The sequence below is a fragment of the Barbus barbus genome, assembly GCF_936440315.1.
Source record: "Barbus barbus genome assembly, chromosome: 30".
NCBI classification, from domain to species: domain Eukaryota; kingdom Metazoa; phylum Chordata; class Actinopteri; order Cypriniformes; family Cyprinidae; genus Barbus; species Barbus barbus.
This window is the reverse complement of record NC_136758.1, coordinates 11,764,796-11,779,069: the sequence shown is the minus strand read 5'-3', so window position 1 is coordinate 11,779,069 and position 14,274 is coordinate 11,764,796. Positions and strand designations below refer to the sequence as shown.

At 36.1% G+C, this 14,274-nt stretch overlaps 1 protein-coding gene across 1 annotated transcript in view; it reads left to right on the top strand.

Annotated features, from left to right (window-relative positions):
- LOC306850267 (arf-GAP with SH3 domain, ANK repeat and PH domain-containing protein 2-like) overlaps positions 1 to 14,274 on the top strand; it is a 59,432-nt gene that overhangs the window by 34,933 nt on the left and 10,225 nt on the right. Inside the window, exons 6-19 of the mRNA XM_079385804.1 lie at positions 1,831 to 1,960; positions 2,052 to 2,137; positions 3,020 to 3,095; positions 3,209 to 3,295; positions 4,598 to 4,701; positions 4,866 to 4,935; positions 6,431 to 6,518; positions 8,786 to 8,834; positions 9,501 to 9,667; positions 10,377 to 10,510; positions 10,969 to 11,063; positions 11,150 to 11,339; positions 13,725 to 13,810; positions 14,032 to 14,147. Coding sequence (XP_079241930.1) covers positions 1,831 to 1,960; positions 2,052 to 2,137; positions 3,020 to 3,095; positions 3,209 to 3,295; positions 4,598 to 4,701; positions 4,866 to 4,935; positions 6,431 to 6,518; positions 8,786 to 8,834; positions 9,501 to 9,667; positions 10,377 to 10,510; positions 10,969 to 11,063; positions 11,150 to 11,339; positions 13,725 to 13,810; positions 14,032 to 14,147 — 1,478 coding nt within the window. The remainder of the gene's footprint in view (positions 1 to 1,830; positions 1,961 to 2,051; positions 2,138 to 3,019; positions 3,096 to 3,208; positions 3,296 to 4,597; positions 4,702 to 4,865; positions 4,936 to 6,430; positions 6,519 to 8,785; positions 8,835 to 9,500; positions 9,668 to 10,376; positions 10,511 to 10,968; positions 11,064 to 11,149; positions 11,340 to 13,724; positions 13,811 to 14,031; positions 14,148 to 14,274) is intronic.

Genomic DNA, 14,274 nt, shown 5'->3' with positions numbered 1-14,274 from the left:
GATACCTTCATGTTTCCAGACAGAAAGAAACGAAATCACCCTCTAACGTGACACTGGCCCTGACTCCATTAAACTGGTTTTCATCGTCACCGCCACTACAGTTTGAGTTCACTTCAATCTCTGTGTCTGTGCAAAGCTTTCGCCTTTCTCGCAAATCGTAGTTTGAGCTGCAGGCTTCATTTGTGCAAATATCCTGCTAATGAGTATGCTGAAGATCTTGCTGTGTTTGTTTAAGAGACAATCAATCTGACACTAAAAATAATGTGGTGCCTCAGAAGTACAGGTGAACAGCAGGAAACATCAAATCATGATTCATATTTACTTATTTGTTTGCGTGTTTCTTTCTCCCAAAGATGAAAGCAACACTCCACCATTTTTGTGTTTTGATTTTAACTAGTTTGAAATTGAACATAATCTTTGTCATGAAAAATGGTGGACTGTTCTTTACAGTCATCGGTGGAAGTGATGTACTGACATGAGGGAGTTTGTTTAAGCTTATTTCTTCCATCTGTCAGATGTACAGATGCAATACCTAAAGTAATCGTTGGGGAAGCTGCTAAAAAAAAAAACAGACATCTCAGTGACAAGCTGATCATAAATATATTTAATTATTACTAAGAGGTTATATTTTTGGACTTTGAATGAATTTAAAACAAAAAGTCTAAACATTTTTTGAAGTATATGAAAATGAAACAAGAACAAATAAATTAATTTCATTAAACAACGATTACTACACCACATTTTGGAGTTTTTGTCAAAGATAATGTTCATTAGGTTGTAACATTTATATAATTTATTTTATTGCTTTCGCCATGAAAATAGCCATAAAATTTGGCTTTTAAAACACAAAACAAAACACAAAACAAAACATAACACAATAAAACACAAAACAAAACACAATAAAACACAAAACACAATAAAAAACAAAACAAAACACAATAAAACACAAAACACAATAAAAAACAAAACAAAACACAATAAAACACAAAACAAAACACAATAAAACACAAAACAAAATGATCAGCAACTTTATGAAATGATTCATTGAATTTAAAAAGCTCATACAAATTAATTAAAACTATAAGTTATAATTATAAACATTAAGATAATAGATGGTCATCATTTACTCACCCTCATGTTGTAACAAAACTTTCAAGGAAAAAAAAGATTTTTCCTTCTGTGGATCATAAGATATTTTGAAGAATGCTGGGAACCAAGCCAATGATTTTCATTAGACTAACTAAAATTATTTTGTGCTCAACAGAGGATAGAAATGCATAACATTTTTAGTCAATTATTTTTATTTTGGTTAAACAATCCCTTTAAGTTAATAGTCTTGCTTCTCCCCAACACTGAACCTAATACAGAAAACAAAATTCTTGTCAGAGGCAGCTCCTCATGCTAACACATGACTTCATTCAGTGCTTGATGCATTTTATCACAATCTTTTTTTTTTTTACCTTTTCATTTTCTACTTTCACTGACTAGAAATGTTTTTTTGGAAATGGCTTCTAGTGTTCAGCCATCTCCTGACCACATCTCCTCGCTAGGCTTCAAACTCTGAAAGCAGAGGTTCCAGAAATGGCCAGCCTGCTTCAGCTAAGAGCGTATTAAGGCCTAAACCAAACGCATGAGGGTCTCTCTGGAATCCTGTGTCTGAGAGCAGGGCCCTCCTTCCCCACAGAGGAAATGCTGCATCCGTAACGTGGGGTACAATATGCCGCTGGAGCATATGAAAAAGAATGCCCTGCTGCATGAGTGCTTCCTGTGCGTGTGTTTGCGATTTGTGTATCTGAATTTTTTTTAAGGTGGTCTGTGTGTTTCACGCAGTTCTAAAATCGAGAAGGAGAAAAAAGAGCACGCCCGACAGCACGGAATGATCCGAACGGAGATCAGTGGAGCGGAGATAGCAGAGGAGATGGAGAAGGAGCGCCGTTTCTTTCAGCTTCAGATGTGTGAGGTCAGAGGCAACTCATTTCATTGGTGAATCCTGTAATAGGCATTTCCTGTGTGGTGTGTGTGCTTCAGTCTCCTCTATTGTTTTGTTACAGTACCTCCTCAAAGTCAATGAAATCAAGATCAAGAAAGGTGTCGACTTGCTTCAGAATCTCATCAAATACTTTCATGCACAGTGCAAGTACGTCTGGCCATGTTTCTCTTAAAAAAAGGCTTGAACACATCATTTACTCACCCCCATGTCATCCAAGATGTTTATGTCTTTCTTTCTTCAGTCAAAAAGAAATTAAGGTTTTTGAGGAAAACATTTCAGTATTTTTCTCCATATAGTGGACTTTAATTGGAGCCAGCAGATTGAAGGTCCAAATTGCAGTTTCAGTGCAGCTTCAAAGGGCTCCCAGCCAATGGATCCCAGCCAAGGAATAAGGGTCTTATCTAGAGAAACATGTCATTTTTCAAAAAAATAAAAAATAATAATATATATATATATATATATATATATATATATATATATACATTGTATAAATTTCATGATTTTAATTTAGACATGCTTTTTGAATAATAATATTTAATTTAACCATTAAAAAGGAGTAAAGAAAAATTAAAATGGGAAAAAAAATGGAATACACAAATTAAAATGGAAAAAATGGAATTTGGGAAAAAATAAACCTGATTTCATAGGGCCCAACTAGCTCGACTTCATGCATTACGTAATCATGTTGAAAAGGTCATGCGTGACGTAGGCGGAAGTAGCATCGCAGAGCTAATGCAAGACAAGCATTTGTGGTTAAAAAGTATATACATTTTTATTTTTTTTAGAAAATGACTGATCGTTTCTCTAGATAAGACCCTTATTCCTCAGCTGGGATTGTGTAGAGCCTTTTGAAGCTCCATTGAAACTGCAGTTTGGACCTTGTTGGGTCCCTGTTGAAGTTCACTATATGGAGAATATTTTGCCCAAAAACCTATGTTGTTCCAGTGTTGTTTTTATCACTTCTTCAACTAAAATGGAGGGTGTTTTTAATTATTTGGAAGTTAACTGGCATTATGTCTTCTGTTGTAGCTTCTTTCAAGATGGTCTCAAAGCAGTGGACAACCTCAAACCCTCAATAGAGAAACTCGCCACAGACTTGCACTCGGTGAGAGATTCTTCTGAAGCGCTACATGCCTTATACTGGCTCACACCACTGATCTCTTGGTCAAATCCCATTTTTACCTTCATAAAACCTTCTGTTTCCACTGCTGTGTTCAGATCAAACAGGTACAAGATGAAGAACGTAGGCAGCTAACCCAGTTACGAGACGTGCTAAAGACCACTCTGCAAGTGGAGCAGAAGGAGGTTAGTCCTTTCTTAAATCAAATCCCCCGCAATTCGCAGCAATTCACAAACCACAGCACTATTCACAGTGCGTTTATAGCTCTTGATTAAAATGGTTTAGGACTTCTGCTCAGTAAACACTGAATGGGGAAACTGGTCATCAGTCTCTACTGCCTTATCTTCCTGCCAGTTTTCTCACCCTCTTAAGCTTTAGTCACTCCCAAGACGTTTAAGTGTTTCCTCAATCAAGTAGCGTTGGCGTTTATGATTACACACATTTAATCTAAATGCAAATAATCAGAAGTTAACAATCCTCTTAACTCCACGTGAACAAGTAAGAGTTTTAATTGTCTCTCCGTCTGGGTTAGACATAACATCCCTGTTTATTATAGGAGTGCACAATTTATTTATTTATTTTTGGCCTTGTTTACTTTAGGATTATAGATATGTGATCATATTGGTTTTGGTCAAATTAATTTATTTTTGGCCTATCTGTCCATCCATCCATCTCTAATTGGTTTTGGCCACAATTATTTATTTATTATTTTTTAATTTGTAGGCACTGTACACTTTTTCCATAGACATCATAGACTTGGTTCATTTTTTTCCATTTCTGGCTGCATACTCTAGATTTTTTTTTAATCCATTATTAGCCATAACATAAGAATACCTGGCCAATGATGTCACACAATGTTTGATACATTTTTGCAGTATATAGCAATGTTGTTTTAGTGTGCAAAATGTTTTTTGTAACCTGTCTGAAGAATGCTCTGTTCTCTTCTTTAATGCTACCGTCCTTTGGCAACGAAGTCTAGGAGAGTAAGTGTCTGCTTGGTATACATGATCATACTTGCGCCTTTGCCGTTTCCTGGAATTGGTTGCAAAATGTAAAAGAAAAGAAATACAAACATGCAGTGCAGATTAATTAAATCTAAGGCTCTGAGTGCAGTTCATACAATGTTGCTGGCGGCTGATGTCTTTTATCCAACCCTGAGTGATGTGGCACTATATTTAAGCCGAGCTTTATACAGCACACACCGTCAAAATACAGCCCATTTTGGCTTTCGTCCAACTCAAAACATTAGTACTAAAATGGCAGTGTTCTCATTACTGGCTCAGAGCCTTGTGTTCCAAAGCAGTGCGTTTCCAAATGAGCTCAGCTCCCTGGGGACACTTGAAACCCACTGCTCCCATTTCCTCACTGCAGTGACAACACTGCCATACAAAAACACTGCTTTTCACTTCCTCTGACTGCTGACGTGCCGGTGGTTCACTGCTGCTGTGTGTACAGAGAATACATTTACATATCTGTTCTCCTCATAGGACTCACAGGTTAGACAGAGCGCCACCTACAGTCTGCACCAACCTCAGGGTAACAAAGAACACGGGACGGAGCGCAGCGGGAACCTTTACAAGAAGAGTGATGGGTAATCATATTTTGAGATCACATAACATAGTGTGCATTAAAAAGCCATACAGTGAGTTAATGCACATTCGTTACAATGAGTAAAGTCCGTCCTGCATAATTGATCACGTATTTAACGTTTCAGTAGTCATTGTGACTTTTACGGTTTCCTGCCTACTTCCTCAGGCTGCGGAAAGTGTGGCAGAAGAGAAAGTGCACAGTGAAGAATGGTTATTTGACCATCTCGCACGGGACGGTACGTAACCTACCTCTGACTTTCTTTGTATCTGATTAGTTTTCATGCTTATGTGTACATGCACTAACATATGGGTAGTTGAAATGTCAAGTGGAGCAGTGACAACAGTGTCCTGCGGTGTAACTTGCAATTTTAATGGGGGTGGGCATAAGGATTTTGAAATATTGATGCTACTATTGCTGATGTATTGAGAGAATTGCTTTTTTGTTTTTGCATGAGAATAAATGTATGAAAACATTAGCTGTTATTAATAAATAAATTAAAAAATAATACAATTATTTCACAAAAAAGGAAGAAATAGTTCTTGTCCTACATAAATGTTTAGTACTATTTATTGTACTTTTTAGGGCTAGAACTATTTGTTCCTTTTTATTGTTAATTTTCTTTTTCCTTTTTGGATTAAAAATATAGTCTTGCAGTGTTAATCGTGACGGCTTTCAAATATCATGTTACATGAGTATACTTATTTCCCATTTTATCCTCCGAAATCACCAAAACTTTCCATTTACTAGGTATTGGTTTCAATAATCTTCTATGTTGGTCTCGGAAGCAGTTGATATTGGATTGAAATGGGGGGAAAAAAGTTAAATTGCCCATCCTTTAATAACAAAAGAAAAGAGTCTTTATTATAGTTATTATGATAATTATTATTTATGCCATCATGCTAATGAGCCCACAGGGAATATTCATGCTTTAAAAATGAATTTGCCACATCGTAAGTGCATTTAAGTGAACTTGTGAAGGATAAAATAGTGATTTAAAAATAGTAAATAAATTAATTAATTAAAAAGGGGACTAGCCACAGCACCTGCGATATACTTATCTTTGATAAATCACGCAGTTTCCTCATTAGTGCAGTGCTAATTCAATAGACTTTCAGCCTTCAACCCGAGCCTCTCAGTGGACATCATTAGTCATTTTTACTGTCTTTTCCAGAGGCATTTCCTTTGGCCTCAGTGTTGTTCAGATCTGAAAACTTTCCTTGTCACCAAGACAACTAGTGAGAGGATAACAGGAAGTGTAGAATAAAAGAGCAATTCAGTAGCTGCTTTTGTACACCTTGTACTGGAGCACATCAACATCAGCCTGTGGCCTGATTGTGAAACTTTAAGACGTTCTTGCTGTGGCCGATTCTCAATTTCTCAATGTAGAGTATATTTATGTAAAAGAGAGCCAAATGCATTATCATTTATGAAGGGATTTATAAAGATGTTTTGGGATCTGTTTTAGGACCATTAGGGTTTTTTATGCAGGATTTCCATGTAATTATTCTTGTTAGATTTTCATTACTATAAAAGTAATTTTTCTGTGTTAAAATGAATGCTGTAATATAATGATTAAAAAAAAATTGTCAGTGTAAATGAAACTGTTAGCTCAAAAACAGCTAAGTTTTAAAAGTTTTAACATTAAATCATGATATTAGGCTTGTATGTTGAGATGAGAGTAACTGTTGCTCTCTCTCTTTCTCCTCTCCTCTCCTCTCTCTGTGTCTCAGGCTAACAGACCTCCTGCCAAACTCAATCTTCTCACCTGTCAAGTGAAGCACAACCCAGAGGAGAAGAAAAGTTTTGACCTCATCTCCCGTATGGTTACACCCGTCAACGTTACTTCACACACACATTTATAAATCTGATATGGGAGCTCTGTAAAACTTAATTAAAGCTTGGCTGCTAAAGACATAACTGAGAGCATTGAGGGCAAAAATGTTAGAGCAGCAGTACAGAAAAAAGTAGGAGAATTAAGTTGTTTTGAGGTTTATATTAAGAGATCCTAATCAACCAACTGAAAGTCTATTTTTGATCTTTTAATTATCTGAAAAAGAAAAAAAAAAAACAAATTAGTAAAAAAAATAAATCAAATATGTATATAATCATTTATATGTTGTATTTGGTTATTTGTTTTATCAGACATTAATTATGAATTTTGTTTATATACTGTGTAAATGGAGAGCTTGTAGGAGGAAAACTCCCCAACACAAAATAGTATGGAGTCTTGCAGCTCTGTGGCTCGTAGAGTTTCGATGTAACATTCAAGGCTACAGAGTAACAGTGTTGTTGTTGTTATCTATGAGGAAGTAGTGGCTGAGGAAACACTGGCCCTGGCTGAGGGATTTTCTCCCATGTCCCTGTGCTTCCTTTAACATCTCATCTAACCACAGGAAACTAATGCCAGAGAGAAAAACAAGTTCAGTTTTATGTGTCCCTCCGTGAGTGGGAGTATTTCAGCTTATCTTGCCAGTTCCATCCTCTTTAGTTTTTTTTTCAGTCTTCTTCATTCCAAATGAATTGTCAGTGTCACTCTAGTTTTCCTCTCCATTAACCAGCACAACTTTATTCATCAGACTATCAGCTAAAACCATTATCATCATTTTTATCAGTTGAAATAAAGCTGAAATAAAATAAAATATAAAAATTTGATGAAAAACCTAAACTTGGATATTTTAGAAATAAAATATAAACAGAAATAAATACTAAAATTACTAAAACTAAAGCTGAAAAAAATACAAATGATAAAAGCACATAAAAATATTAAAACTTAATCTAAAATTAAAATTGAATATATATATATATATATATATATATATATATATATATATATATATATATATATATATATATATATATATATATATATATATATATATATAAAAATCTTTGAATCTAGTTTCAGATATTAGTAAATACTATAATAGTATATAATAATAATAAAATAACTACTTATTATTTTGTCCACAAGATTTTGTGGTAAGTTTTGTAAGACAAATTCTGAATGTTTTAAAAGAAAGTTAAGTCGGAGCTGTGTTGGGAAGGTTACTTTGGAAATGTAATAGGTTACAGTTTACAAGTTATTAAAAATGTAATAAGTAGTGTAACTTTCAATTATTTTATTGAAGCAATGTAACTGATTACATTTCATTACTTTTTAATTACTTTGCATAATTTCTAACGATTGTTTCAATTGTTAATAATTTTCAAAAATGGAAACCATGCAGGGTTAACCTTACAGAAATACTTAACACTGATTATTATCAGACTTTCAAAATCCTTCATCACGATAATAATCATGATGACAATTTAATTTTAAAGCATAGCCAACTAGACTTGAACTCTTTTTTACTTTTACTAGATTTTTCTGAGATCTTCTCAGACCGGTTGTAGCCTAGAGATTTAAGCACCAATGTGGATTTGGTAGCTGTTGTGTGATCAAATAAATCTATCAAAATAAAGGCAAAAACGGTATTAATAAACAAAAAAGAAAAAAAGAGATAATATTTAGATGCAATCCCCTTTGTAATCGTTAACATTTTCATAAGTAACTGTAATTTAATTGCACATTTTTCCCAGTAACTGTAACAGATTTACATTTCCTTTGTAATTAAATTACGTGATGCATGTAGCTAGTTACTCTCCAACAGTGGTTGCCAGGACAACTGAAAAGGCCTGTGACAACATTTAATAACAAGCAGCATTGTCTATATATAGTGCGTCAGGTAATGTAGGAAAGATAAAAATGTCACAATCTTTCTACAAAAATGTACCAATATTTGGGCCATGTCTGTTTTTTTGGTACAAATCCATCTGAAAAGGGATCATTACGCAAGGCTAGAAAACACTATACAACTTTTGTTTTGATTTGCAGTCTGAACAAGTCAACTCTAGTTGCTAAAAGTCACATCCTGTCTTCAGATTTCAAAAGCAGCACATCCATGTATGATGGGCACAGTAATATAGGGATGGACAAAATATAGGGCTCTGAACAGATCTATTATTGTCAAACGTTTACTTGTTTTCTCCGAAGTCTATTTGTGCTTTCATCTAACAAAGTCTTTCTGTTCTTCTTTCACTCTTAGATGACAGAACGTACCATTTCCAAGCAGAGGATGAGCCAGAGTGTCAAATGTAAGTGTGTTTGTCTGTGCGTTCCTGCTCCGTTTTCAGAGGAAAACCTGTCATAGGGACATTCCCGACAGTTTTAGGCAATAACTAACTGAAAGTACCAAAATACTGCAGCTCTTCCGGTAATTAGCTGTTTTCCCCCCAACAAGTAAGACAACTGAGGGCAGCTGGACAGTCATCAAACTAGACTTTGAAAAATCTAATCATTTAATCTGGTTCAAAAAATGATTCACTGATTTGAATCAACATTCGTTTGCGTTCCTTGAACTCCTTGCAAAGCACATCACTTCTTTTTTTGTAGTGAAATAAATAATTATTATTCTTCAGATTTTTTTTGTATACAATTATCTGTATTTATTTAAGTTTGAAACCGTTCCTCTAATTAATATCCTGGTTGTTTTTGTGACCGATAAATACTTTAACTCTGGATAATCATTAATCATTGATAAAAATGCTTCCCCCTTAACCTTAACATAGTTAGCTACTTTTTGCTAGTTGCTTCTAGTGTAGTGAACTTGTTTGAGACTGTAGTTGAACTAGTTTAAATTGAGTTCTTCCCCAGCCTTGATTCCCTACAATGCTCTAAAAGCTTTTACTGTAAGTACAATGTGTGTAAGTGCTCTGCGTTTCTTATTCCTCATGATCTCTATGCATCTCTTCTCTTCTCAGATGGATCTCAGTGCTGCAGAACAGCAAGGAGGAGGCACTCAACAACGCCTTTAAGGGTGACCAGCATGTTGGCGAGAATAACATTGTGCAGGAGCTGACCAAGGCCATCCTGGGTGAGGTCAAGCGGATGGCGGGTAACGACGTCTGCTGTGACTGCGGAGCTCCCGGTGAGTGACCCGGAACCCGACAGGAAGGAGGAAGTGGAGAAAGGGGGGGGGGGGGGGCTGTTTTGAATTGGCTCACAGGAAGAACAAGGTGGAGACTGGTAGTAAAGGAACTCTGTTATAAGGATTGAATTTGCATGGGCTGCTCCATTTGGACCGGTCTTGTTGATTGACAAGACAACTACAGCATGCGAAAATTATTATTATTATTATTATTCAAAATAATAATAATAATGAATGTTAAATATAATGTTTTACAATAATAATAATTATTATTATTACATCAATGAAATTCAATGAATTTGTAAAATAGTATTGTAACGTACTTATAATGTTAGTTATAATAATTATAAAATTATTATTAAACAATTACTATACAATTACAATAAAGATAATTACTACAACAATAAGGATAATTACATAATTTAATAAAATAATGTAATACAATGACAATACCAATAACATTCATTTATTATTATTATTATATACTGTAATTTTTAAATTATTTACTTCCCAAAATATTTTCTAGGATCAAAAAACTTTCAAGCTCGATTCAGATCCAGCAATCTGCATAATTGATCATAAAACTCTGTGTCATGCATTGTGGGAATGAGGACAGGCTCATCTTTTGTAAAATGTCACAGGTTCTTGATCGAAAGCCTCTGTTAAAGCTATTCAAGCTTTTTTTTTTCTCTCTCTCATTCTCCCTCAGGCCCCACATGGCTCTCCACCAACCTGGGCATCCTGACGTGCATCGAGTGTTCAGGGATCCACCGAGAGCTGGGCGTTCACTACTCCAGAATCCAGTCACTAACACTAGATGTTCTCAGCACCTCAGAGGTCTTGGTTAGTGTTTGATCTTTGATTTCACAGAGTGCATCTCCACAGATTCTCCAGCACTGCTGCTGTAAGCCTCATATTGGGTTTATTTATTTGGTTTGCACTGGATTCTTTTGATTCAGCCTTCATGCTTGAAATTTTTATAGGGTTTGCTCAAATCACTTGGGCTCTTTGGGAGCCATTCCACACGCATGATTTCAGACCAAAGCGTTTTTGGCCAGCAGTTTAGGATCATTAAAGCAATTACACAAGACTGCAGAACTGTTAGCCACAGTGAGAAAGGCTTGCGTCTCTGATTGAATGCCAAGATACATTGTTAGGCTGATTGGGATATTATGAAGAAGCAAAACAGATCAAATGGACCCTAAATAAATGCGCTAAGTCTATTTGTTGGTACTTTAGAGTTGCGAAATGTAATTAGTTTAGCACCACTGTTGATTTTATGTTTGTGTTGTGGTGTTTAGCTGGCCAAGAACGTGGGGAATGCTGGATTTAATGAGATCATGGAAGCTTGTCTGACAGCAGAAGATGTAATCAAACCAAATCCGACCAGTGACATGTAAGCCAAGATTTGTCATCACCTTATATCATTTTACAAAATTATATTGTATCGTTGTACTTATTTAATTCCCTGTAATGGCACAGGCAGGCGAGGAAAGACTTCATCATGGCTAAATACACGGAGAAGCGCTTTGCTCGTAAGAAGTGTCCAGACGTGCTGTCCAAACTGCACACGCTCTGTGACGCTGTGAAGGCCCGGGACATTTTCTCTCTCATCCAGGTCTATGCTGAGGGTGTGGACCTAATGGAGCCCATTCCTCTGGCCAATGGCCATGTGAGTGTTTTTCCCTTCTCAACTTGGATTGGATGAGAGTTATTCAGCTGTGGATTTAATTTGTAGTTGTACTTGTGTTACGAGCACTTCCTCTGTCTGATTGCCTCTTCAAGATGAATCACTTTTTGTATTCCCAATTGTAAGTCGCTTTGGATAAAAGCGTCTGCCAAATGACTAAATGTAAATGTGATGTTAAAAAAAATAAAAAATAATAATAATTATTATTATTATTATTATTATTAAAAACACAACAATAAATTATTTATTTTTATTTGACCTTCATAAATAAAAAATAATACATGTATTATATACAGTCAGGTCCATAAATATTGTGACATCGACACAATTCTAACATTTTTGGCTCTATACACCACCACAATGGATTTCAATGAAATGAACAAGATGTGCTTTAACTGCAGACTGTCAGCTTTAATTTGAGGGTATTTACATCCAAATCAGGTGAACGGTGTAGGAATTACAACAATTTGCATATGTGCCTCCCACTTGTTAAGGGACCAAAAGTAATGGGACAATTGGCTTCTCAGCTGTTCCATGGCCAGGTGTGTGTTATTCCCTCATTATCCCAATTACAATGAGCAGATAAAAGGTCCAGAGTTCATTTCAAGTGTGCTATTTGCATTTGGAATCTGTTGCTGTCAACTGTCAAGATGAGATCCAAAGAGCTGTCACTATCAGTGAAGCAAGCCATCATTAGGCTGAAAAAACAAAACAAACTCATCAGAGAGATAGCAAAAACATTAGGCGTGGCCAAAACAACTGTTTGGAACATTCTTAAAAAGAAGGAACGCACCGTTGAGCTCAGCAACACCAAAAGACCCGGAAGACCACGGAAAACAACTGTGGTGGATGACCGAAAAATTCTTTCCCTGGTGAAGAAAACACCCTTCACAACCAGATCAAGAACACTCTCCAGGAGGTAGGTGTATGTGTGTCAAAGTCAACAATCAAGAGAAGACTTCACCAGAGTGAATACAGAGGGTTCACCACAAGATGTAAACCATTGGTGAGCCTCAAAAACAGGAAGGCCAGATTAGAGTTTGCCAAACGACATCTAAAAAAGCCTTCACAGTTCTGGAACAACATCCTATGGACAGATGAGACCAAGATCAACTTGTAGCAGAGTGATGGGAAGAGAAGAGTATGGAGAAGGAAAGGAACTGCTCATGATCCTAAGCATACCACCTCATCAGTGAAGCATGGTGGTGGTAGTGTCATGGCGTGGGCATGTATGCCTGGACGGCGCTTCACAGTGCAGATGGACAATGACCCAAAGCATACTGCAAAAGCAACCAAAGAGTTTTTGAAGGGAAAGAAGTGGACTGTTATGCAAAGGCCAAGTCAATCACCTGACCTGAATCCGATTGAGCATGCATTTCACTTGCTGAAGACAAAACTGAAGGGAAAATGCCCCAAGAACAAGCAGGAACTGAAGACGGTTGCAGTAGAGGCCTGGCAGAGCATCACCAGGGATGAAACCCAGCGTCTGGTGATGTCTATGCGTTCCAGACTTAAGGCTGTAATTGACTGCAAAGGATTTGCAACCAAGTATTAAAAAGTGAAAGTTTGATTTATGATTATTATTCTGTCCCATTACTTTTGGTCCCTTAACAAGTGGGAGGCACATATGCAAACTGTTGTAATTCCTACACCGTTCACCTGATTTGGATGTAAATACCCTCAAATTAAAGCTGACAGTCTGCAGTTAAAGCACATCTTGTTCGTTTCATTTGAAATCCATTGTGATGGTGTATAGAGCCAAAAATGTTAGAATTGTGTCCATGTCCCAATATTTATGGACCTGACTGTAATTATAAGTAATATATTTATAAAAATAAATAATGATTTTTTTTTAATAATAATAATTTATTTTTATTTGAACATCACTTAAAAGTAAAAAATTAAATCCACATTAACTTTATATATAAACCACAAGGAAAGAAGATATATATACAGTATATATTTTCCTGTGGTTTTATGGTAAATGTAAATAATAATAAAAATAATAAAAAAACACTGTTTGAATCCGATCCCTTATTTATTTATGAATTAATCATTACTGTGATATTTCATAGAAAACTTTGGTTACCATAATATCAGTATTTTTTTGTGCAGAAAATTTGTGCTTTCGAGTGTAATAAATATTTTAGTTTCACATGAATACATGACATTGTATCAAACTGAACAGACAACATTTCTGAGAAAGGTTACTGGTGTTGTGTACTCATGGTTAATCCACATACAATATGTCCAAAATATCATGGTCAGTTCAAACATGAGGAGCTCTTATGTACAAACCCAAACAGTAACAGTCTAAACATGTCATGTTTGTTTGTTTGTTTGTTTCTTTTTGGTTTGCTGTGTTAGGAACAAGGTGAGACAGCCCTTCATCTGGCCGTGAGACTGGTGGACAGAACCTCCCTTCACATCGTCGACTTCCTCACCCAGAACAGGCAAGACCCAGACAGCCGAGCGGAGGGTGGAAAACACCTTTCCCAAGTTTATTTCCCTTGTTTGCTGACCGATGCTCCCCCACAACTAAATCTGAATGAACGGCTTTTTTGACCAGACCTATTTAAAAGTGGTTTTGAAGGTTACAGAGCTGTGGCTGGAATGGAAAATTGAGATCGAGTGTTTTCTAAATAGGCAAAATTGTGTTTGTTTCTCCCCGCAGTTTAAACCTGGATAAACAAACGGCTAAAGGAAGCACAGCGCTGCATTACTGCTGCCTGACAGACAACAGCGAGTGTCTCAAACTGCTGCTGAGAGGAAAAGCCTCTATTGACATCGGTATGCAGCAAATGAATTCCTGTTGAAACAGGAAGTTTGGGTGTGTCATTTCGACAGGATCCTTTTCATGATGTCTTTAAGGATTCTGAGACTCCTTGTTTTGTCTGGTGGATGTTCTCACTCCATG